General features: G+C 43.4%; 1 protein-coding gene across 1 annotated transcript in view; it reads left to right on the top strand.

The window, feature by feature from the left end:
• Positions 1-25,945, top strand: part of esr2a (estrogen receptor 2a) — a gene marked incomplete at both ends in the record, with an annotated part of 110,295 nt that overhangs the window by 17,687 nt on the left and 66,663 nt on the right. Inside the window, 3 exon segments of the mRNA XM_084314111.1 lie at positions 6,086-6,147; positions 8,552-8,752; positions 14,923-15,039. Coding sequence (XP_084170237.1) covers positions 6,086-6,147; positions 8,552-8,752; positions 14,923-15,039 — 380 coding nt within the window.

Below are 25,945 nucleotides of genomic sequence, written 5' to 3'. Positions count from 1 at the left end.
GACATCTATGGATCTCATGGAATGTATTCCCAGTGTCAGAAATATTGTGTCTGTTACTTTGACAGTGAATAATAACACCATGCTAAAAATGACCAGACATGACAAACTGAGCTCGTTCGGCACCTTCTTGAGATCATGTGTCCAAACATGATCTAAGCAAATTAATTAAGGGAAGATGATTAAACAGAAGGTTTTGTAGATACAGTACTGAATTCTGCCATCCGGACACATGCAATTTGAAATATTATTATAGAATACCAGGCCTATAAATTACCTTATTATAGCCATCCCTCCCTAAACTGCAGATGGAGCACCCGGTCCCGTGAACACATCACTCCTGTCCTCCACTCTCTCCACTGGCTCCCGATCAAGGAACGCATCAACTTCAAAACACTACTCCTCACCTTCAAAGCCCTCCACAGCCTGGACCCCCCCCCCCTCTACCTGACTGATCTCCTTCCTCCTTACCGCCCCACCCGTTCCCCCCGGTCCTCCTCCACTGCCTCCCTCACTGTCCCGTCATCCAAGCTCAAAAACGTTGGTGATCGGGGCCTTCTCACGCACTGCACCCCGGCTCTGGAACTCCCTCCCTCAGACCATCAGAGACTCCCCCCTCACTCTCCACCTTCAAATCCAGACTCAAAACCCACCTGTTCGCCCTATAGCCTTCAACCTTCCCCACCTATAACCCCCCCCCCCCTCCAACTTGTTGTGATCTTTGTTACTGTGGCTTTATGTTTCTCTGTATCTCATGCTGTTTTCCCTGTTTCCCCCCGTGGTCTTATGTTCATTTTGTTTCTTTGTTTTCTCTGTTTTCCCGCCTAATGTCAGCGACTTCGGGTTCCTGAGAAGCGCTTTACAAATAAAATGAATTATTATTATTAGGGATGCTCGATATTGGCTTTTTTACCGATACCGATATACCGATATTGTCCAACTCTTAATTTCCGATACCGATATCAACCGATATATGCAGGGTTTCCCCCCCCAAAAAACGGAATAATTTCAGGTAATTAACATTACATATGTGTAACACTTCCTCCGGTCCTGGTCCTATGGGACCAGGACCCAGACATTCACATTCACAACCTCCCATCAATAACCCTCAGTCAACATTGCCAACCGGTGGGCTGATGCAGATCTGGCATCAGCTCACACACCAACTCATTATTATTTATTGTCAGTTATGTTTATTACGTTTATTGTCTGTTGTCTCCACTTTGTTAGTCTTGTGTTCCCCTGTCTGTGGTTTGTAAATATGTTTTAGTCTGGTTGTTTATTTGTTATTGTTTTCCCAGTGTACTCTGTGTTCTATTGTTTCTGTCTACCACACCTGTGTCTTGTTTGTAAATTACCCTCTGTGGCTATCAGTGTCTTGTCAATTAGTCTGTGTATATAGTGTTGTCTGTCCTGCCCTGCTGGGCGCGATCATTGTTGAATGTTACCTTTGTTTGTGAGTTCTGTATTGTTCCTGTCTAAGTAAACTGTTATCATCGTCACGTTCGTCTCCTGTATCATCACTATCTACTCTGCCATCTGGGTTCACCATGCCAAAGAAGCACAAGCGTAACATATTATGTCTTGTTGTGGAATTAACATAACATTATGCATACTTTTGACAATAAATAAAATCAGAATTTGTTCTTACTTGCTTGCCTGGGTAAATAAAGGTTATAGAAATGTAAAAAAATAAAATAAAATAAAAGATTTATTTTTAATTTTTAATTTTGAAAACCGATACCGATATTTTCCGATATCACATTGTAATGCCAATATCGGCCGATAATATCGGTAGGCCGATAATATCGGACATCCCTAATTATTAATATTATTATTGTTATTATTGTTATTATTGTTATTATTGTTATTATTATTATTATTATTATTATTATTATTATTATTATTATTATTATTATTATTATTATTATTATTATTATTATTATTATTATTATTATTATTATTATTATTATTATTATTATTATTATTATTATTATTATTATTATTATTATTATTATTATTATCTATGGATCAGGCCAAATCTTCTCTTTCAAATGCTCGCATCAATAAGCGCCTTTTTTCGACTCGATGAGCTGAGATTTCTATAAACTCATTTCACTAATAGCACTTAAAATCATTGGTAAACAAACGTAGTGCTGAAAATATACACGTTGACTGCTGTTTCGACAGGGTTAGGGTCTTTACTCTTGGCTACATTTGGAGAAACAAAACGCAACATTCTCTACATTCTGTAGAGATGGATTTATGGCGTGATATCAATCTTGTACAGGTACCGGACCGCTCGGCCTCAAGAAGTTAATATAGAGCTCTCTAACCATTCATCTAGAGCTCTCTAATCATTAATATAGAGCTCTCTAACCATTCATCTAGAGCTCTCTAATCATTCATCTAGAGTTCTCTAATCATTAATATAGAGCTCTCTAATCATTCATCTAGAGCTCTCTAATCATTCATCTAGAGTTCTCTAATCATTAATATAGAGCTCTCTAACTATTCATCTAAAACCGCAATAGTCGCATTACACCTTTTTAACAAACAATACACCCAGAGATATGTTACCATGCTGTGATGTCTGTTTGACTGAATAACAAGCCACACGCATCTTACCTTGGCGTGCAAATCCAGAGAGGAATCTTTCCAAAAGATCAATCAATTGCTGTGCGTATCTGGTGAGGAATATTTCCTAAATTTCAAAGTTAAAATGCCAACAACAGAACATGAGGAACGTGCTGTGTGTCTCACATGAAAGAAGTCACACATTTTGAATGTATGCCAAGGACACATTGATCCAAATGGAACCAGCTGGTCAAAACTGAAGCCGTTGTTCCCTTGCGGTCCTGACCGGCAGCTGATGGCCCGGAGGCTGTTGGCTGTCCTGTGTAGTTCTATGCCAGTGTGTGTAGTCGGCTGTCGGCCCTCTTGCGTTCACTATCGCCCTCTTGTGTTTAAAAGGTGTAACGTCATTTTCTACGGAACTTTGTGGATTTCAATGGACAATGATGGAAATTAATTCCAAATAAATACTTGCCCGATGTGAAAGATATTTGGGAATATGAGGCAATATTTAGGGTATTATTAGGCAATATTATGCAATATATTGCATATTGCATAATATATATCCTGGCGGATATATCAAATCTGAATGTGAAAAACGTATGACATTAACATTCCACAATAAGCAATGTGTGACTGAATTAAAACATCTGGATCTTGAAGTTATAAGTAATTTATTAGGCAGTGAATGTAACCAAAGTCATAATACAGACCATATAAATCTTGATTTGCTCATTGATTTATATCAACCACCCGCTTTGCAGAAACAATGGCCACCTCTCAGCCAATCACATGAGTATTCACACAGGCCATTGTATAACACAGTTGGGTAGGTGCGGCATGTTCAGATGTGAAGCTCCGCCCTGACTCATATAACTAGAGATACACTCATATCTATTGTTATATATATATTAAAGTGGCATGTGGTCCAGTTATGCTGCTCTGATTAAATGTTGTGTTAAAGTGGTATATGGTCCAGTTATGATGCTCTGATTAAATGTTGTGTTAAAGTGGTATATGGTCCAGTTATGCTGCTCTGATTAAATGTTGTGTTAAAGTGGTATATGGTCCAGTTATGCTGCTCTGATAAAATGTTGTATTAAAGTGGTATATGGTCTAGTTATGCTGCTCTGATTAAATGGTGTGTTAAAGTGGTATGTAGTCGTTATGCTGCTCTGATTAAATGTTGTGTTAAAGTGGTATATGGTCCAGTTATGCTGCTCTGATTAAATGTTGTGTTAAAGTGGTATATAGTCCAGTTATACTGCTCTGATAAAATGTTGTATTAAAGTAGTATATGGTCTAGTTATGCTGCTCTGATTAAATGTTGTGTTAAAGTGGTATATGGTCCAGTTATGCTGCTCTGATTAAAGGTTGTGTTAAAGTGGTATATGGTCCAGTTATGATGCTCTGATTAAATGTTGTGTTAAAGTGGTATATGGTCCAGTTATGCTGCTCTGATTAAATGTTGTGTTAAAGTGGTATATGGTCCAGTTATGCTGCTCTGATAAAATGTTGTATTAAAGTGGTATATGGTCTAGTTATGCTGCTCTGATTAAATGTTGTGTTAAAGTGGTATGTAGTCGTTATGCTGCTCTGATTAAATGTTGTGTTAAAGTGGTATATGGTCCAGTTATGCTGCTCTGATTAAATGTTGTGTTAAAGTGGTATATGGTCCAGTTATGCTGCTCTGATTAAAGGTTGTGTTAAAGTGGTATATGGTCCAGTTATGCTGCTCTGATTAAATGTTGTGTTAAAGTGGTATATGGTCCAGTTATGCTGCTCTGATTAAATGTTGTGTTAAAGTGGTATATGGTCCAGTTATGCTGCTCTGATTAAAGGTTGTGTTAAAGTGGTATATGGTCTAGTTATGCTGCTCTGATTAAAGGTTGTGTTAAAGTGGCATGTGGTCCAGTTATGCTGCTCTGATTAAAGGTTATGTTAAAGTGGTATGTGGTCCAGTTATGCTGCTCTGATTAAAGGTTGTGTTAAAGTGGTATGTGGTCCAGTTATGCTGCTCTGATTAAAGGTTGTGTTAAAGTGGTATATGGTCCAGTTATGATGCTCTGATTAAATGTTGTGTTAAAGTGGTATATAGTCCAGTTATGCTGCTCTGATTAAAGGTTATGTTAAAGTGGTATATGGTCCAGTTATGCTGCTCTGATTAAAGGTTATGTTAAAGTGGCATGTGGTCCAGTTATGCTGCTCTGATTAAATGTTGTGTTAAAGTGGTATATGGTCCAGTTATGCTGCTCTGATTAAATGTTGTGTTAAAGTGGTATATGGTCCAGTTATGCTGCTCTGATTACGTCCTCTTGAAGTTGGCAGGCTTCATATTTGAAACTACATACTCTTCATACATTCTTGCCATGTTTTCTATGCAAAATCTTTTTCTTCAAAGTCACTAGTAACGGGTGGCTTTAGATTAGGGATGTCCGATATTATCGGCCTACCGATATTGGCATTCAAATGTAATAACGGAAATTATCGGTATCGGTTTTCCATTTATTTAACCTTTATTTACCCAGGCAAGCAAGTAAGAACAAATTCTTATTTTATTTATTGTCAAAAGTATGCATAATGTTGTGTTAATTCCACGACAAGAGATATGTAAATGTTAATTACCTGAAATTATTCAGTTTTGGGGGGGGGGGGGGGGGGGGGACCCTGCATATATCGGTATCGGTTGATATCGGTATCGGAAATTAAGAGTTGGACAATATCGGTATATCGGATATCTGTAAAAAAGCCAATATCGAACATCTCTACTTTAGATAAATGTAAAAAGTACAATATTCCCATTGAAATGTAGTGGAGTAAAAGTACAGTGTTGAATTGAAAACAAGTAAAGTACAAGTACCACAGAATTGTACTTGAGTACAAATACTTACGTTTCTTTCTCCACCACTGGTAACCAGTCCAGTGAAAACGACGCCCCGAGAGAGGCTCTCCAGCTGAACCCACTCACTCACGGACGAGCTGCCTCCTCTTACGTCGAATGCACAAAAAAGAAATATTATAATATGAATTTTTATTTCTTATTTTTTTATCATTCTTTCCAAAAGCAAAGAGGCCTAGAAGCGTGGCTAACTGCCTAAGAAAACACTGAAGGCACTCAAAGAGGATTCCAGCCATCTAATGAACACACTAGACTAGACAAATATCAAGATGTATCCATCAGTGGACCAATTGCATGCTTTTCAGAGGACAAGAAGCCTTCAGTCGACTCCTTCAGACAGTAAGCACCCCCACAGCCCAAATGGATTGATTAGAGAGAAAAACATATTGAATGTTTAAAAAACATTTAAATAAAATTTGCATTCAGGGGGGTAGTCGACTACCAGTCAACTGTCGGCCAATCAAAGTCGACTATCCAAATCCTTAGTCGGGGACAGCCCTACGAGGCCGTCTGGGGCAAGACACGTGCATTCTGCTTTCAACAAGGACAAGTTCAAGGACGAGGGCCCTTGGACTCCTCGTGAAGGTCCCATTAGTCTCGCCTCGTCCTCGCCAGGCCCCCAGGGAGCACTCAGGAGAGATGGATGTCCATCAGGCCGCTGCTCATCAGGCAGGAGGGTCATTATCCGAGAGATGATGAGCCCTCATTGTCCAGAACCCACTCCGGGTTGTCAGTAGAGCTATGCACGCCGTGGTACTTTTCCTCAGTGAAGCCGGTCAAACGGTCGCAGTAACCGTCATGAAATGAATCCTAGACCATGTACCTCTTTACGTGGCTTGAATGATGGCTCTTCTACGGTCTGGAAGGGCAGTTTTTACATGTAAAAACACACACCAATGAACTGATGGCAGGCTGCAGGGATCTCTCCGTGGTCCTGATGGCCGGCTAGCAGGATCTCTCCGTGGTCTCTGATGGCAGGCTGCAGGGATCTCTCCATGGTCCTGATGGCAGGCTGCAGGGATCTCTCCAGGGTCCTGATGGCAGGCTGCAGGGATCTCTCCGTGGTCCTGATGGCAGGCTGCAGGGATCATCTCCGTGGTCCTGATGGCAGGTCTGGCAGGGATCTCTCCGTGGGTCGCTGATGCGGCAGGCTGACAGGATCTCTCCCGTGGTCCCGATTGCAGAGAAACGTTTCTTTCAAAAAGCGTCCGCGTGGACCGGGCTGGGTCTGATGTCTGAACGTGCCTCGAAACGTGGAAAAGAGTTTTCAGTAGGGATGTTCGATATTAGGCTTTTTCTTACCGATATCCGATATACCGATATTGTTCCAACTCTTAATTTCCGATACCGATATCAACCGATACCGATATATGCGGGGTTTCCCCCCCAAACAACGGAATAATTTTCAGGTAATTAACATACATATCTCTTGTCATGGAATTAACACAACATTATGCATACTTTTGACAATAAATAAGATAAGAATTTGTTCTTACTTGCTTGCCTGGGTAAATAAAGGTTAAATAAATGTAAATTATATTTTTCTGTGTCGTTTAAACACGATACCGATAATTTCCTGTAACATGTAGGTGTACTATATGCTTGTACTATGTATGTATGTAATGTAAAAAAATAATTATCTTCAGGGGTAGGCCCGACAAGCCTATGCTTCTCCCTGCCCTTTATTCGATTTATGAAATGACCATTGTTATTTATCCAAAACCCGAAAAAATAAATGACTGACTGAACTGAACTGAAGATCCTCTCACTGGTCCAGAGAGTCTCTGTGGCTGAAGCCCTGGTCTCGCCACGTCCACATCCACACCTTTCCGCTTTCACTTTCACTTTCACTTTCGCTCTGGACTCACGTTCTCCGAACTGTGTGAGTGGAGACCTTTGAACACGTGGCGTGAAGAAAATAGATTATACAATTATAAATGATTATTGTGTGTAAATAGCATTGCATTTATTTCAGATCACATAACACAACAATTGGACAATAAAGAATAGGCCTAAAATAAACGGGGTGGGGGGGGGGGGGGGGGGGGGGACCCAGCAGTGATGCACATTTATTATTGCTTCACCTTGCTTCACTAACTAACCCAAGGACTCCATATCACTGGTGGGGAATGACATGTTTACTTGTTTAGATGTGATTTCAAACAGCAAAACATCTACTGTCGTTCCACAAAAGCAGGCTTTTTGATGTGTTCACTCAAAGCCTTACAATGGAATGACATTTTTCAGTATTGGGAATCAAACCCTGGTTAGAACTACCATGCTCGATCAAGATTCAAGAGGTTTATTGATCACATACATACCAGGGCATACAGTGAAATGCGGTTGGCCATAAAGTAGACATAAAATAGACATGATAAAATAGTAATAAATGCTGAGATAAAAGCAATACAATGTTGAGCTACGAATTAAAGGCACTGGGTCCTATGTGCACTACTATACAATATACAGTTTTACTCTATGTCCCTATGCTATATACTTGCTAATACTAACTATACTATACAATAATCACAACAAGTTCTTTCCTTAATGACCTTCTTTTTCTGTTGCGTAATTTGTATTTGTATATTAACACAGAGTTAAACAAAAGTCAAAACAAAAAAATACATAATAATCGCCATATTGTGAAGGAGAAGTTCGAAGCCTAGAGGCTTATCGAGAACTTCCCCTGTTTTGTAAAATCAAAACATACAAAAAATATACATATTATTAAAAAAATACCAGTAATACATTCAAAAGATATGTGTTAACACAAACATACATACTGCGTACATAATAATACATAACCCCACCCACCTGCCTACAAACCCCTACCCACCCACATAACCAAATGCATACCTACATGTATGACCTATTTATCTATCTACTACTTTTGGATATGAGCATTTCTTTTGTAGTTTACTTTAAAAAATAAGCAGAGATGGAGATTTCCTCAGCATAGGATCAGCTGCATTCCAAAGATTGGACCATCTATACCTCACTGAGATCTTGGTTGTTAACAACAAACTCAATATGTATATAATAAACAAATAACTCCCATGGTGTGAAGTGAAGGCATGTAAGAAACACACGTGTGGTCCCTGTCTGGCAGTAAGGCCGTGCGGAGGCCGTCCCTGCAGGAGAGCCCCCAGGAGGGCATGGTGTTGTCGGGCGGGAAGGCGGACCTCCACTTCTGCGCCGTGTGTCAGGACTACGCCTCGGGCTACCACTACGGCGTCTGGTCGTGTGAGGGCTGCAAGGCCTTCTTCAAGAGGAGCATCCAAGGTCAGGAGGAGGTCACATCCACACACCGCTCCATTCAACACTGAGGAACACCATCGCCGTATGGATGAGATGTAGCATTGATAAGATGAATGAATGAATGATTTTATTTTCGGTCTTCTTTTACAAAGCATAGTAGTAGAACATAAAAAAAATACGGAAACAATGGAATTACCGAAAAGGTGTAGGCTGAAGCAGAGGCTTATAATTGCCTACCCTTTTTACATTACATTATTTACACACAAAAAAATACAAAAAAGAAACATAATTCATTTAGCAAAGGTTACAAAAGTTTCATAGTTTTATGTACAAAACGTATACACATTTATTTATGTATATTTTTTTTATATATATCCTTTTTTCTTTTTTTCCCCTTTGTCACTATTTGAATACAGTTATGTTATAGATAAAATATGTATCGTTATGTATAAAATATGTATCATTGATAAGATGCATGCGCGAGTGTCACGCGCAAATATGTTGCACGGTCAACTGTAGGTTACAGTGTGTGTGTGTGTGTGTGAATGCATGCAGCACGTATGGATGCATGCGCGTACAGCGATTGCAGATATTATTATTTTGTATTTTATTTGATTATTAATATTATTCACTAATAATAATTATTAACTTTCTGTAGTGTGGTAGTGAAAGGGTTAACGTTAGGTTATGACTATAACCAAGTTCTGTTAACACTTAGTGAACGCTCAGCGTTCATTGCATATATCTCGCTTCAGCATATATACACTGAATAATTTCACAAATGTACCTTTAAATGCCAGCATTCATCTGGCCACACCCCCATCCGCTTACCTATATAAGCAGGGGTGGTGCCACACACTCATCTCCTTCCCAACAAATTTCATCACAATGAATGAATGAAAAATCAAGGGCCTGCAGCGTCGTCTAAACGCTGAGCGTTCACTAAGTGTTAACAGAACTTGGTTATAGTCATAACCTAACGTTCTGTTTCACACCTAGCTCACGCTCAGCGTTCATTGCATAATAGGAGCTGAGCGGGAGCTAGAAGCTCGACAAATGTACCCTGCTGAGGCCCCCCACAACCATCAGACCAGGGAGGGCCGAGCCCCCCCGACCCACCCTAATGGAGGGCACCCCCCCTATTGGTGGCTTCACGGGAGGGCGACGGACCCGACCGTGCGAAGAGGCACTCAAGCAACTCAACGCACAGGGTGAGCAGACCGTGGCTTGACCCCACGACTACACACACGCACAACCCGCATGCCACCCGGGAACGAACGGAGGGAAACAACCTCGTTACTGCCCCCAGAATCACGGGGTCAAGGGCAAACCCAACCCCGTGGCAAGGCCGTAGCAGCGGAGCGCGAAGGAAGACCCAGACCCACCAAAAGGACTGGACTCCCTGGAATGGGGGCCCGGAGAAGTCCATGATGCCAGCATCAAGACCCCACCAGGTGGGCACGTAGTGCCCCGCCCCCCACATCGCCAGCGTATTCGGACAAAAACCCCTCAGCCGAGCGGGCCCTGTCCCCCCAATAGTACACCGCCTGGCACACTGACCCTGCAACAGGCAGTCAGCATGGCCGTAAGCACACAAAAAAGGTTAACCAACGGAAGCAGGCAGCGCACCGGGGAAAAACCAGGCAACAGGCTATTAACCCGAGCCTGGAGACTGCGGACGAGACAGGCGCCAGAGGGGACAGCTGAACACAGCCGCCCCGGCGGAAGGAGCGGAAGCTGGCGGTGTTGCATGACCAAGCCTCCATTTAAAAACCCCCACCCAGAGGGGTTGAGGCAGAGAAGGCTGACACGATTGGCAGACGTCATGAACGTGCAGGGGCACCCTCAACCGGTGAACCCGAGAGTTGACACTGCTCCAACACACCAGGGAATCAACCACCTTGGCGTTACCCAATGCGGTGGTTGTTCCTATAACCCCTCAAGAAAAAACTCCAAAACACACCTGCGGGTACACACCGGCTATACCGCAGTACAAGTGTTCCAGTTTTCAAAAAAGGGTTAACCCAGGCCTACGGGTCGACGAAACATTACCTCGGACCGGGCCTGGCGATACGGGAAGCACAGGGTCACCAGAGGAGGTCAAAGACCACCCCAACAGGCCCCTCTTCGCCATGCGTGAGAGAGGAGCGAAAAAGAATGGAGAACCAGCCCCTAAGCACACCGTACTTGGTATTCCCAGGCGGTCTCCCAACCAAGTACTAACCAGGACCAACCTGTGTAGCGGCCGAGATCCGACGAGATCGAGCGTGTACAGGTCGGCATTGGCCGTAAGCCATTACGACAGTGCTGAGTAAAAACGTACCCAACCAGGGTCTCCATAGCGCTTAACCCTGTGACACCCGGACCGACCTGGCATTTTTCCCCCTGAAAAAAGCCCAAGTCCCTCAGGGTACCAGAACAGCAGATCTGCATCCCCGGCGGACAACGGGTTCAACCGATCCGGACCAGCGTGACCAGAACCAGTCCCGTGCCCTAACCACGCCGACATGCCTACTCCAGGAGAAAGGGCAGATATGCGTGTCGATCTTAACATGAAAAGAAGGCGCCACCCAGACGTTCGGGCGAACCGCGCCTGGTGGCCCACCCCAAGGGCGTGAGACCCTTCTACATATGTTCAGATCCATTCCGTCATCATCCCCCAGACATGAACGAGAATCCGTCGATAACCAACCCAGGTCGTGGGATGTGGTCGTCGGAAGAGGAAAAACCCCCATCTCAGTTGCTTTATAAAAACGCCGTTTTAACCACAAGCAACCAAGGCGTGCCAGTCAGTCGCCTGTTTACAGCGAGCTAGCACTATACGTGCGTCGGGACACACCCCCATCAATGAACAGGCTATTTAGACCTGTCATTGAATCCCCAAGGCGCCCAGGGGAACGACAAGAGGGGTGTGACACTTCCTAACTCCAACACTTTTTGAATAGAAAAGAAGGAAGCATCAACAGTATGTATCCCAGTCTACACAGCCGGGGGTAAATTTTTTTCACATTTTTACATCCCACCACCCTCCCATAGGAAGGAGACAGGGATCCCCAGAGAGACTTCCCACGCGAGCTGTACAGATTGAAAAGAATATATTGCACCTTGAGCCATGTAAAAAATTGGTTTTAGGGCTCTCCGGGGAAGAGGCACTGAACCCATACACACTCAATAATCAAATTGAATCGAATACATATACAATAGAATAGGACACCTTCTAGAGGGTCCACTCACTTTGACAATCTGAGGAGGAAGGCTCTGTACTCTGATGGAGGCTCCCTCACATGGAAGGAGGAGTCCGAACTCACAGAAGGCCTGAATAGGCGCTTGGTGAGGAGGAGCCCTGACCACCCCCCTGAAACAGATCCATCACATGGACCTGAACAGCACACGGAAGCCCTACCAACAGAGACGCGCACGGTGACGTACTCTATGGCGGGGGAATTTCTGCGGTGCACACGCCCAATATTCCAGGCCGTGGTACCAGGAAACTCCCCCCCCCCCCCCCCCCCCATAACGTGCCGAACCGCAACGTGACGGGAACCTTGAAGGACAGGGGGTGTACCCCTGACCGACAGAAACAAGGGGGAGAGGAAAGGTTACCAGTTCACCCCTTTATGACCCCACACCCATGATACGATGTAATGACAAAAAGAGAATATGACACAGTCATAGTCAGCTCTATGAAGCGTTTGACAGCTCCACACAGCGCATGAGCTAACCTGCCATCTGATTTTTACTAAGGAAAAAACACAGAATAGAGAGGGCTCTAAGAGCCCCGGTCCAACATACACATGTGCTTCTGTGGCCAGTCCAACCCAGTCGTAGGTCACATGACACACACAACCCATCATCACCTACAAAAAATGGCAAAAACACTCTACAGAGGAACGCCGTTTTTCATAATGAGAGAATACATAATTCTCGATTAGTATCGGCCACAGGCCTTGCTAAGCACACACGACAGCGACCAAACAATCTTTTCTTTTAGAAAAATAAAGTTTCTCCAGCTGTTTTAGCACAACCTCAGCAATCAAGCTAAGGGTTACATCGCATCCCTACCACACAAAAGACACAATATAGTGCAACAACATGTCTGATAGGAGGATGAAAAAGTCCCCAGGGAACCGGGGGGAAACACAATCCTCTTATTTTACCCTTAATACGGCCAGTTAAAACAGGAAAACCTGTTAATATGTGAACACACTGTTCATTGTCATCACAGGCTGAGAAAAGAACATTCTTTTACTCACTTGTCACTAAGCATAGCTTCATAGGTTAGTTACCTTAGTTGTGAGTACACGGTACATATAAACACACATGATGTTTCTCACACAACAAACAGATCATTTTCACATCTGTAACAACCCGATTTGCACGGAGAAGCTAACTGCCAGTGACAAAGACAGTTCACACATAACTCGCGTCGTATTCTAAATGCATTGCAGCAACACACGTTTTGGGAAAACATCGTTATTCACAAAACATTTAGAAAAGTAAAACCAGAAGACGTGTTATAAGGTCTGGTCAAACCTTGTCCTACCCGGAACGTAGATCAGCGAAGTGCAGTCACAAGACACCGTAGAAACACAGCCGTCCTGTGTTGTTCGATCCGGGCAGCGTCGCCGCTCTACCCGTCGCAACGGTCCCTTTGTTGACGCAAACCTTGCCGTCCTGGCTCAGGGCAGGGTCGACGAACATCCCCTGTCAAAGATGCCGTCGTAGTCAAGAGTGTAAAACATGTTATAATCAAAGCACGTTCAACAGAGTAGCATTAAGCTAACGGCCGCTCCAACCGTCGGTCGCTATTACCCCTGCTCGCGAGACGCCGAGCGAACGGCGCACGCGACCAGAGGGGAGCTCACGGCGGCGCGCGAGTAACCGAAGCTACCTCGCGCTGGCCCTGTCCAATAGCAGCAAGCTAACGTTTCCTAGTGATCACAACAGCTAGCGCCGCAGCTAACAGCTGACTGGCTAACAGTAGGACTGGCTAACCGTAAGCTAAGCAGCTATCACCTGAATTTGTACACAATGATATAACACTCACCCAGACAGGCCGTCGTTCTGAAACCCTCCTCACTTTTTAAGAGAAAAGAGAAACAAGATGTCAACACAGCTTTACAACAGTGATTTTACCAACACCCGACGGAATCAGCACAATACCAAACTGGCCTGTGTAGCTGACTTGAACATGGATCTTCCGCTATCGAACATCCATGCACATATCTCCTCGTGAAGGAATACTCTCATTTGGATATGAAAGAAGGGGCTACACGGTGACAGGGAGATACCCACTCGTCCAGAAAACACAGGGATCACCAGTGTTAATGGTCGCGGCCCACTAGTTAAAACTACAATGGTCTTCAGACCAAGGTCTTCTGTCGCCTAGGTGGCTGAACAAAGGACCCTAGCCTGGGGCCGGTTTTCATAAACATTGTCAAGTAGCCCCCATAGCACTAACAGACAAGTGAAGCCTGCCAGCGACAGTACTCACCCAACCTGAAACCCACCGCTCCTCACAACAGCGGCGCGTCTTACAGTTCAGCTGTGGCCTGAAAGGTTTCACCCCAACAACACAGCAAGGAACTGCAGTTGAGAAGCATGCAGCGGCGTGCTCCCAATACGAAAACCGGTGGAGGGTTTTTAGAATGATCACCATCTTCCAGACACTCCAGTGACGAAGACAACATTGCCGCATTTTCTCGAAAATAGTGAGAGAGAAAATAAAGATATGATGTCAACGTATCTCCTTGTTCTTCCTCTCCTTGTAAACAATATTTTTCTCCACGTCAAGTGGGCATATGAGCAACACGTTGCTTGTGATGAAATTTGAGAAGGAGATGAGTGTGTGGCACCACCCCTGCTTATATAGGTAAGCGGATGGGGGTGTGGCCAGATGAATGCTGGCATTTAAAGGTACATTTGTGAAATTATTCAGTGTATATATGCTGAAGCGAGATATATGCAATGAACGCTGAGCGTGAGCTAGGTGTGAAACAGAACCTGCTGTAGTGTGGTAGTGAAAGGGTTAACCTTCTGTAGTGTGGTAGTGAAAGGGTTAACCTGCTGTAGTGTGGTAGTGAAAGGGTTAACCTGCTGTAGTGTGGTAGTGAAAGGGTTAACCTGCTGTAGTGTGGTAGTGAAAGGGTTAACCTTCTCTGTGACGTGTGGTATCTTTTCTCTCCACCAATCAGGACACAACGACTACATCTGCCCGGCGACCAACCAATGCACCATCGACAAGAACCGGCGCAAGAGTTGCCAGTCCTGCCGCCTGCACAAGTGTTACCAAGTGGGCATGACCAAGTGTGGTAGGAGTCTTTAGTTACCAGTCCTGCCGCCTGCACAAGTGTTACCAAGTGGGCATGACCAAGTGTGGTAGGAGTCTTTAGTTACCAGTCCTGCCGCCTGCGCAAGTGTTACCAAGTGGGCATGACCAAGTGTAGTAGGAGTCTTTAGTTACCAGTCCTGCCGCCTGCACAAGTGTTACCAAGTGGGCATGACCAAGTGTGGTAGGAGTCTTTAGTTACACCAGTCCCCTTCTAGTCCAGCCTCGCTTCAGGAAGGAACTGGACTTGATTCTGTGTTAAAGGCCCAACCTGCCGTCCAAACGCAAACAAATGGGGAGGCCCCCGTCACTCAGAGGAAGAACTATAGGAACGTTCTCTAGTCGTTTTTAATTCTTGACACAAGGAATAGCACTATAAACAAGAGGTAAACGAACCTAATCTAACTTTCATAACTCGAAATAAACCTATTTTTAACTTTCGTGACTCAAAATAACCAATTTGAACTTTCATAACTCAAAATAAACCGAATCTAACTTTCGTAACAAAAAAGAAACCTACCGTATTCTAACTTTCATAACTCAAAATAAACCTATTTTAACTTTCATAACTCAAAATAAACCCATTTTTACCATGATAACTCAGAATAAACCTAATCTAACTATCTTTTTTTTTAATCCACTTTTTCACCTCCTGTTTGTCTGTGTTTTTCTCCCATCCCAATTTAGTCGTCATGCCAATTCCCCCCTCCCCTTCCTGGTCGTTGCTCGCATGTTCCCCCCACTGGTCGGTCTAGGGAGGGTTGATAGATACTATCACATGTCCCCTCCGATACATGCGGAGTCAGCCAGCCACTTCTTTTCATCATACGGTGACATCACAAAGGTTCCATAACTTTCTATCATGACGTCATCCTGTGGTTCTAGAATGTTGTACGTTCTAGAAAGTTCTACTATGACATCACCCCAAACGTTCCGGACTGTTTTATGTCTAGAAACCCTATTATGACATCTCCACAAACGTTCGAGAATCGTTTGCAAGTTGGTGTATTTTGAACAAGGACATTGTTAAAGGCCTGGGAGCAGCACATGGTGGTTTGAAACATAGTAGCATCTCATTAAGCCTTTTTTCTTTGTCTACTTGTGACCGGCTGGAGCAAAGATGACTATGACGACCAAAAAACTGGCAGAGGAATTTGAAGAATTAAAAAAATCACTACATTTTATGTCTGAGGAGATCAGCAAAGTGGTAAAACAAAAACAACAGGAGGTTCGTGAGTTGAAAACCACAATCAACCAAAGGGACCAGACGATCGAACTGATGGAACAAAGGATTGACGACTTGGAGCAGTACTCTCGTGCTGATGATGACCTTATCATCACTGGGCTGGAAATCAAACATCGCAGCTATGCCAGAGCAACAGCCGGTGACCGACAAGGTGAGGATGCACCACCTGAGGAACTGTATACAGTAGAGCAGCAAGTGGTTCAATACATGAGAAGTAAGAACATTCCCTTAGAGAGCCAGCACATCTCGGCTTGTCACCTTCTCCCAAGCAAGGAAAAAAAAAACACCAAGACCACGATTAGTACAGACCAGTGTCTTTGCTTTCACAATTTTCCAAGATTCTTGAAAAAGTGTTTGCTCATAAATTAGATAGTTTTATTGAAAAGAATAACCTGCTGAGTGAGAGTCAGTATGGATTCAGGGCAAATCGATCAACAGCCTTAGCCTTAATGAATATATATGAAGAAATAACCACAGCAGTAGATGAGAGGAATTACATAATAGGGGTGTTTATTGACTTAAAAAAAGCATTTGATACGAAAGATCATCACATTTTAATTTCTAAATTACAAACATACAGTGTGAGAGGGGTGGCGATGAACTGGTTAAGTAGCTATCTTGAAAATAGACAACAACATGTACAACTCTCTGGTTACACATCTGAATGTATGAATATTGAATGTGGTGTCCCTCAAGGTTCGGTCCTGGGGCCCAAACTTTTTATTTTATATATTAATGATATATGTGAAGTGTCAAACATATTGCAATTTGTTTTATTTGCTGACGAGACAAATTTCTTCAGTTCAGGAAAATACCTTAAAAAATTAGCAGATGACATTGTAAATGAAATGTGTAAACTTAAGATATGGTTTGATAACAATAAGCTATCCCTAAATTTGGAAAAAACGAAATTTATGATATTTACTAATCGAAAGAAGGAGGACAATGTGGCATTATGTATTGACGGAGTTAATATTGAAAGAGTATCTGAGTTAAAAATGTTGGGTGTTATGTTGGATGAGAAATTGACATGGAAGCCACATATAATGTACATAAAAAATAAGGTAGCCAAGAGTGTTTTTGTTTTGAACAAGGCAAAGAATGTGCTTGATTATAATTCTATGCAAATATTATATTGTTCACTCATCCTACCATATTTGAGTTACTGTGTGGAAGTGTGGGGTAACACGTATGAAAGCAACATAAAGCCATTATTTATATTACAGAAGAGAGCAGTAAGAATAGTTCACAATGTAGATTCAAGAGAACATACCAACGAATTATTTATTAAATCCAGACTATTGAAACTTAAAGAGTTAGCTGAAATACAGACTTTATTAGTTTTGTTTAGAGCAAAATGCAGAGTATTACCAGCAAATATACAGACGTTGTTCGTTCCCTGTCCAGATGACAGCAGAAGGAAATTAAATTTTAAACACCAATTTGCACAAACAACCTTAAAACAAAGGTGCACCTCAGTTATAGGTATCAAACTATGGAACTCTTTGCAGAATGATGAAAAGAGTTCCACTAATATATTTCACTTCAAAAGGTTATGCAAAGAAAAGATACATAGACAGTATAGCACAGTTTAGTATAATATTGAAGTTTAGCGTGTCAGGATGACGTAGCATAGAGTTGTAGTGTAGGCCAGTATGAGTATAGTAATATAGTATATAGCAGCGTAACATAGAATAATAATATATTAAAATATTGTATAATACTGTACCAATATGGTGTAGAATAAATAGTATGATTTAGTTATATTATAATAAAATAGAAATTAGATAGTATATAGAAGTATAATACATTATATAAGTGTGTGTGTGTGTGTGTGTGTGTGTGTGTGTGTGTGTGTGTGTGTGTGTGTGTGTGTGTGTGTGTGTGTGTGTGTGTGTGTGTGTGTGTGTGTGTGTGTGTGTGTGTGTGTGTGTGTGTGTGTGTGTGTGTGTGTGTGTGTGTGTGTGTGTGTGTGTGTGTGTGTGTGTGTGTGTGTGTGTGTGTGTGTGTGTGTGTGTAAATGAATGAACCTAAATATGTAGTTTGGCTGATAGATAGACTAAATGGGTTTATTTATGTTGATTTAATTTGGTTGTGTTGATGTTTAATTTTTTTTGCAAAATGGGTATATTCTGTTTGGTTTTACACAATATGTCTATCGGTGTGTTGTGTGTGTAGGGGCAGGTATATATACGATTTTTTCTTCTTCCTGTTCCTTTCGGCCATGGTATTTGGTGAATTATATGAATATGTACTTTTGGACTGTGGTAATTCCATGTACGAATAAATAAATGATGATAACTCAAAATAAACCGAATTTAACTTTCGTAACAAAAAAGAAACCTACCGTATTCTAACTTTCATAACTCAAAATAAACCTATTTTAACTTTCATAACTCAAAATAAACCCATTTTTACTTTGATAACTCAGAATAAACCTAATCTAACTTTATTTTTTTTTAATCCACTTTTTCACCTCCTGTTTGTCTGTGTTTTTCTCCCATCCCAATTTAGTCGTCATGCCAATTTCCCCCTCCCCTTCCTGGTCGTTGCTCGCATGTGCCCCCCACTGGTCGGTCTAGGGAGGGTTGATAGCTACTAATGCTCTATTATGACAAATACGAGTTCAATGACTCTCTCTAAATCCCATCAATATTAAACATTCATATAATACAATAACCTAAACACATATAGCTTTGGCTCTTACACCGGCCCCTAATTGTCCTTCTAATCTAGAAACAATTACTAACTACTAAAAACTTGCGCAGGAATGATTCCACATTGAGTCCTCTCGACGCGTTCTCAGCAGGATTGGTTTCAGTATTTACATACCGCCACTGTCCTACTTCTGACAGCTTCAAGATGGTCTCGTCACAACATCCCCTCCAAATTCCTCAGAGACTCAGCAGCCGCCATCATCCCAATCATCACACACATAATAAACCTCTCCATAAAACAGGGACACGTCCCCAAGGACTTCAAAATTGCGAGGGTGACCCCTCTGCACAAAAAGGGCAGCAAATTAGACCCAGGCAACTACCGCCCTGTTTCTATTCTCACCTCCATCTCGAAAGTCATGGAAAAAATAGTCTACGAACAGGTCGAAAAGTACCTAGCGGAAAAAAATCGAATCTACGAATTCCAATCTGGCTTCAGAACATCCCACTCCACTGACACATGCCTTCTCTATTTGAATGACCACATCAAACAAGAGGTGGACGCAGGCAAATACTGCGGCATGGTCATGCTGGACCTACAAAAGGCCTTTGACACGGTCAATCACTCCATTCTGATTGACAAGCTAAAAGCAATTGGTTTTGATAGTCTATCAGTGAGCTGGATGCAATCCTACCTTGAGGGGAGGGAACAGATGGTGGAGGTAAACGGTACCCTATCCCCCCCCTCACAGTGAGCTGTGGTGTTCCACAAGGAAGCATACTAGGACCGCTACTGTTCCTAATTTATGCAAATGACATGTCGTCAGCTTGTGACTGCAACTTGTTCCTGTTTGCGGACGACTCAGCCCTGCTGGTCTCTGACAAGAACAAGTTACAGGTTGAAAAAACCCTCAGCTCGGAACTAGGCAGAATCTGCATATGGCTCGCTGATAACAAATTACACATGGGCAAAACAGAGTCCATTCTCTTCGGTTCAAATAACAAACTCAGCAAGACCGACGGCTTCTCAGTTACAGTGGGTGACAATATTGTCACAAGGAAAGATGAAATTACCTACCTGGGTTCCATCCTAGAGGCTAATCTCTCCTGTGACAAAATGGCATCCAATGTAATAAAAAAAGTCAACCAACGAACTCGATTCTTGTACCGGATCTCCTCTCTGGTAAACAAGAATACCCTGAAGACTCTGGCAGGAGCACTCATTCAGGGGTACTACGACTATGCTTGCACCTCATGGTACCAAAGCACCTCAAAGGCGCTAAAAACAAAATTACAAACATCTCAAAACAAACTGGCCAGACTACTGCTTGACCTTACTCCTAGAACCCACCTCACCCCTGCCCACTTTGACAACCTAGGATGGCTTAGAGTAGACGACAGAGTACAGCAACTTGCAATGGGCCTGGTCTACAAGATACACTACACGACCAAGGTACCCATGTACATGTCAAAATACTTCCCAAAGGTCAGTGAATACCACGATCACAACACCAGAGGGAGCTCCACAAATCATGTTAAACCCAGATTCGGCTCAAATAAGGGACTAAACACGTTTCGCAATTATGCCACATCAATGTGGAACGCCCTACCCAAAGCTGTAAAGGAATGTGGATCACTACCCACTTTCAAAACCTCTCTCAAGGGACACCTACGGGAGACTGCAATTCAACACTGGCCCCTGTAAATATCCTAACCCAACCCCCTCCAATGTACAGTCATTTACCTAGTATGGTTTTGTCAATAGTCCAATGTACAATTTTGTTTGTTCCCCCCCCCCTCAATGTACAGTTTTACTTGTTTATACAGTGTGCCCCCCCCCCCCCCCCACCTCCAATGTAAATTACCCAGTATGGTTGTCAATATCCCAATGTACCCAACCCCCCCCCACCCAACCTCCTCCAATGTACAGTTTCTACGTCAAATGTATATACTCCCTTTTCTTGACTCCTTCTGTATCACAAACAGTACTGTATTTGCAAATCTGGTATGTCATAAATGTATAGATGTAGCAGTACTGACTATCTGTATGTCATGTATGTCATATATGTCCTGATGAATTGAAAATGGGGGACCCTGATGTAAACAAGACGAAAGTCTTTCTCTGGTCTGCATCCCCTTAACAATTGTGTGTATTGAGCTGTACTGTATTGTACCCATTCTGCAATCTGTTAATAAAGTTTTAATCAATCAATCAATCCACTCGATTCGCTGCGAAGGTGCAGTGGACAGAACATAGATTTGTGTAGGGGGAGCTCCAGCTCGGATCTCAAGGTCCTGTCCATGCGCGCTGCCAAGGTAGCGGCTGCTAGTTCCATGCGCGGGATAGTGAGGGGCTTGAGCGGTGCCACTCTCGCCTTTGCCATGACGAAGGAAACATGAAGCCGGCTGTCATCCCGCTTCTGTAGCAGATAGCTCACCGTTCCGTAACCTTCTTGGCTAGCATCTGCGAAGTGATGCAGCTGGTTGCGTGTTGCTTCGCCGAAGCCCCTGGGCTTGAAACTCCGAGGCACTCCGAGGCAATCCTCCAATAGACGAAGGTCCTCCATCCAGCTGGACCATTGTAGAGCGAGGTGCTCGGGGATGTCGTCATCCCATCCTAGCTTTAATCTGCAGAGCTCATGGAGGATCCTCTTCGCAGTCAAGACCACTGGAGCCAGGAGGCCCAGCGGATCGTAGATTGAGCCAACTATAGAGAGGATGCCTCTTCGGGTGGGTGGTCTTTCTTGTAGGACAATCTTGAACTTGAAGTTGTCACAGTCTCCGTACACCACCGGACTCCCAAAGCTCGCTCGACCGGGAGCCGGTCCAGATCCAGATCTAACTCCCTCAGAGGGTCGGCCCTTTCCTCCGCCGGGATAGCGGACAGCACGGCTCGGCTGTTGCTCACCCACTTAGTAAGCCGGAAGCCTCCTGACAAAATAAACCTAGACATATTTGTCACATACATACATAAGACATGTAGTGAACTGTAGGTGGCCATGCCCGCCTAGATTGTGCAAAAATACAAATAATAAAATAAAAAATAGACATGATAAAAAAAGTCATACGAATAAAATACAGTACTGAGCGTAAGAAGTAAGAAGTAATACTATGCAAATATACAGTGGATTCAGAATATTGCAAAAATGTATACATTTTTTAAGTTACCTTTTTGTAGTGTATTATTATGTATGCGGGTGTGTGAGTAGAATAGAATAGAATAGAATAGAAATACTTGTATTATCCCGTGGGAAATTTGACACTGCAAATCGCTCAACATTTAAACATTTAAACATTTAGACAGAACAGGGCACGAATTAGAATAATAAAACGAATCAAATCAAGTTGCCTAGGATAAGTGTAGAGTAAAAAAAATTTAAAAATAAAGTGTTATGTGTGTGTGTGTGTAGGGTGTGTGAGAGAGTGTAAGTGAGGAAGTGTAGTGTGTGTGTGTGTGTGTATGTGTGTATTATGTATGTAGGGTGTGTGAGAGTGTGTAAGTGAGGGTGTGTAGTGTGTGTGTGAGTGTGTGTGTGTGCTTGTGTCAAGTCAAGTCAAGTAATTTATTTATAGAGCACATTTAAAAGCTCGAGAGCCAACCAAAGTGCTGTACAGTACAGTCAAAGCATAAAATCAATGTCCTATAAAATACACAAATACAAAAAGGCACAACAGGACAGGACAGTACATTAAAAAAATAGGACAAACGGATAGGGGAGCACAAAGTACAGTATAGCACACCAGGGACAGAGGAGCACAAGAAGAGATACAAGAGGGAGGGGGCAGGATAAAATTGCATGGGAGTGTGTGGGTTAGGGTGTGGGAGAATCAGGATTAATCGAAGGCTAGGGAATAAAAGTGGGTTTTTAAACGGGCCTTAAATGTCTCCAGCGTAGGGGCAGATCGAATCTCCAGGGGAAGCTGGTTCCATAGTTTGGGGGCTACGGCCTTGAAGGAGCGATCACCTCTCTTTTTTGTCTGGTGTGGGGGGGGGGGGGGACCAGCCGAGCCTGGTTGGAGGATTTTAGTGACCTGAGTGCTGCGTAGGAGGTGATGAGCTCGGTGATGTATAGGGGTGCTGCACCCGATAGTGCCTTGAAGGTGAGGAGGAGGATTTTGAAATCTATTCTAAGTGGGACTGGGAGCCAGTGTAGGGAGGCTAGGACTGGTGTGATGTGCTCTCTCTTTCTGGTGCCAATAAGGAACCTAGCTGCAGAGTGCTGGACCATTTTGAGGCGGGACATGGCTGCCTGACTGATGCCGGTGTAGAGGGCATTGCAGTAGTCAAGGTGTGATGTGATGAATGCATTGACTACTGTTTCCAGGTCGACGGGTGAAAGGATTGTTTTTATTTTACTGATGTTGCGGAGTTGGAAGAAGCATGACTTGACTACGGCATTTACCTGCCGGTCGAATTTGAGCTCTGGGTCAACGATTACACCCAGGCTCTTGACGTGGGGTTTGAGGTGGGTGGAGAGTTGTCCTAGGCTGTTGGAGAGTGTTTTGGTGGAAGAGGGGGGGCCAAACAAAATGATCTCTGTTTTATTTTCATTTAGCTGTAGGAAGTTGAGGGCCATCCAGCTTTTTATGTCCCTAAGACAGTTTTTAAGAGAGTCTAGGTTAGCTGTGTCAGAGGGGTTGAGGGGACGGTAGATTTGGGAGTCATCGGCATAAAAGTGATATGAAATGTTGTATTTCTGGATGATTTCGGCCAGGGGGAGCATGTAGATGGAGAAGAGTATGGGGGCCAGGATGGAACTTTGGGGGACCCCATACAGTGGACTAGCTGTGGGGGAGGAGTGTCCACCCAAACTGACCGAAAAGGAGCGGCCGCTCAAGTAGGATGCGAACCAGTTTAGGGCAGACCCCCCAATACCTAGCCTGTGTTCGAGACGATCGACCAGGGTGGAGTGGTCGACCGTGTCGAACGCGGCAGAGAGGTCCAGGAGGAGGAGCATGGCACAGCTACCTGTGTCTGGAGAGATCAGTGTCGACTGTTGAGTGTTCTGATGGCCTGGGGGAGGAAGCGCTTGCCTGACCGCAGCAGTTTGAACAGACTCATCATCATTATTCCCCCCTCACACTAAATACATGATTATGGTCAATTTAACCCTTTCACAACCACACTACAGAAGGTTAACCCTTTCACAACCACACTACAGAAGGTTAACCCTTTCACAACCACACTACAGCAGGTTAACCCTTTCACTACCACACTACAGAAGGTTAACCCTTTCACAACCACACTACAGAAGGTTAACCCTTTCACAACCACACTACATCAGGTTAACCCTTTCACTACCACACTACAGAAGGTTAACCTTTCACAACCACACTACAGAAGGTTAACCCTTTCGCTACCACACTACAGAAGGTTAACCCTTTCACTACCACACCTACTCTAGCGAGGCCTTTAACCTTGAACTGGAGAGCCTGGACTGGTCAGATGAACTCAATGGTACACTGGTTGAAGAAACATGGCTTGGTTTCAAAACCAAATTCTCAACAATACTAAACGACATGGCCCCCCTAAGAACCACCAGGGTAAAAAATCGCGCTGAGCCGTGGATGCACTCCGAAATACTGGCCGCTATGAAAACCAGAGACAAAAAATGCTCTGAGTTTCGTAAAAGTCAGTCAAAGCTTACTAAAAGCACGAGCAGTGAACTTCAAGCCCACGTGACTGAACTCAAACTAGAAAGAAACAGACTAAGAAACGACGTAAACTCCATGATCAAAACTGCAAAAAAGAATTTCATCAATGACAAAACTGAGGAAAACAAAAACAAACCACGTGAACTTTGGAAATTACTCAATAATCAACTAGGATGCAGTAAAAAACTTAAAACCAGATTCTCAAACATAAACATAAAAACGGACAACACGCTCATCACAGACAAGCTGGATGTAGCCAATTACTTAAACATTTTCTTCACAAACATAGCCACAACACTGGTAAACAAACTACCCTCCCACTCAGGGCTTTATGGGGTAGAACACATAGTAGCTTACTACAAAAACCTAGGGGTCCGCAAGGACGACTTCAAACTGGAAATGGTAACAACAGATGAGGTACTCAATAAACTGAGCGCCCTCCAACCTAACAAGGCCACTGGCCATGACAACATCCCCTCCAAATTCCTCAGAGACTCAGCAGCCGCCATCACCCCAATCATCACACACATAATAAACCTCTCCATAAAACAGGGACACGTCCCCAAGGACTTCAAAATTGCGAGGGTGACCCCTCTGCACAAAAAGGGCAGCAAATTAGACCCAGGCAACTACCGCCCTGTTTCTATTCTCACCTCCATCTCGAAAGTCATGGAAAAAATAGTCTACGAACAGGTCGAAAAGTACCTAGCGGAAAAAAATCTAATCTACGAATTCCAATCTGGCTTCAGAACATCCCACTCCACTGACACATGCCTTCTCTATTTGAATGACCACATCAAACAAGAGGTGGACGCAGGCAAATACTGCGGCATGGTCATGCTGGACCTACAAAAGGCCTTTGACACGGTCAATCACTCCATTCTGATTGACAAGCTAAAAGCAATTGGTTTTGATAGTCTATCAGTGAGCTGGATGCAATCCTACCTTGAGGGGAGGGAACAGATGGTGGAGGTAAACGGTACCCTATCCCCCCCCCTCACAGTGAGCTGTGGTGTTCCACAAGGAAGCATACTAGGACCGCTACTGTTCCTAATTTATGCAAATGACATGTCGTCAGCTTGTGACTGCAACTTGTTCCTGTTTGCGGACGACTCAGCCCTGCTGGTCTCTGACAAGAACAAGTTACAGGTTGAAAAAACCCTCAGCTCGGAACTAGGCAGAATCTGCATATGGCTCGCTGATAACAAACTATCATTACACATGGGCAAAACAGAGTCCATTCTCTTCGGTTCAAATAACAAACTCAGCAAGACCGACGGCTTCTCAGTTACAGTGGGTGACAATATTGTCACAAGGAAAGATGAAATTAC

This window comes from Notolepis coatsorum (genome assembly GCF_963971535.1).
Source record: "Notolepis coatsorum genome assembly, chromosome: 5".
NCBI lineage: Eukaryota > Metazoa > Chordata > Actinopteri > Aulopiformes > Paralepididae > Notolepis > Notolepis coatsorum.
This window is presented reverse-complemented; position numbering and strand designations above follow the sequence as displayed.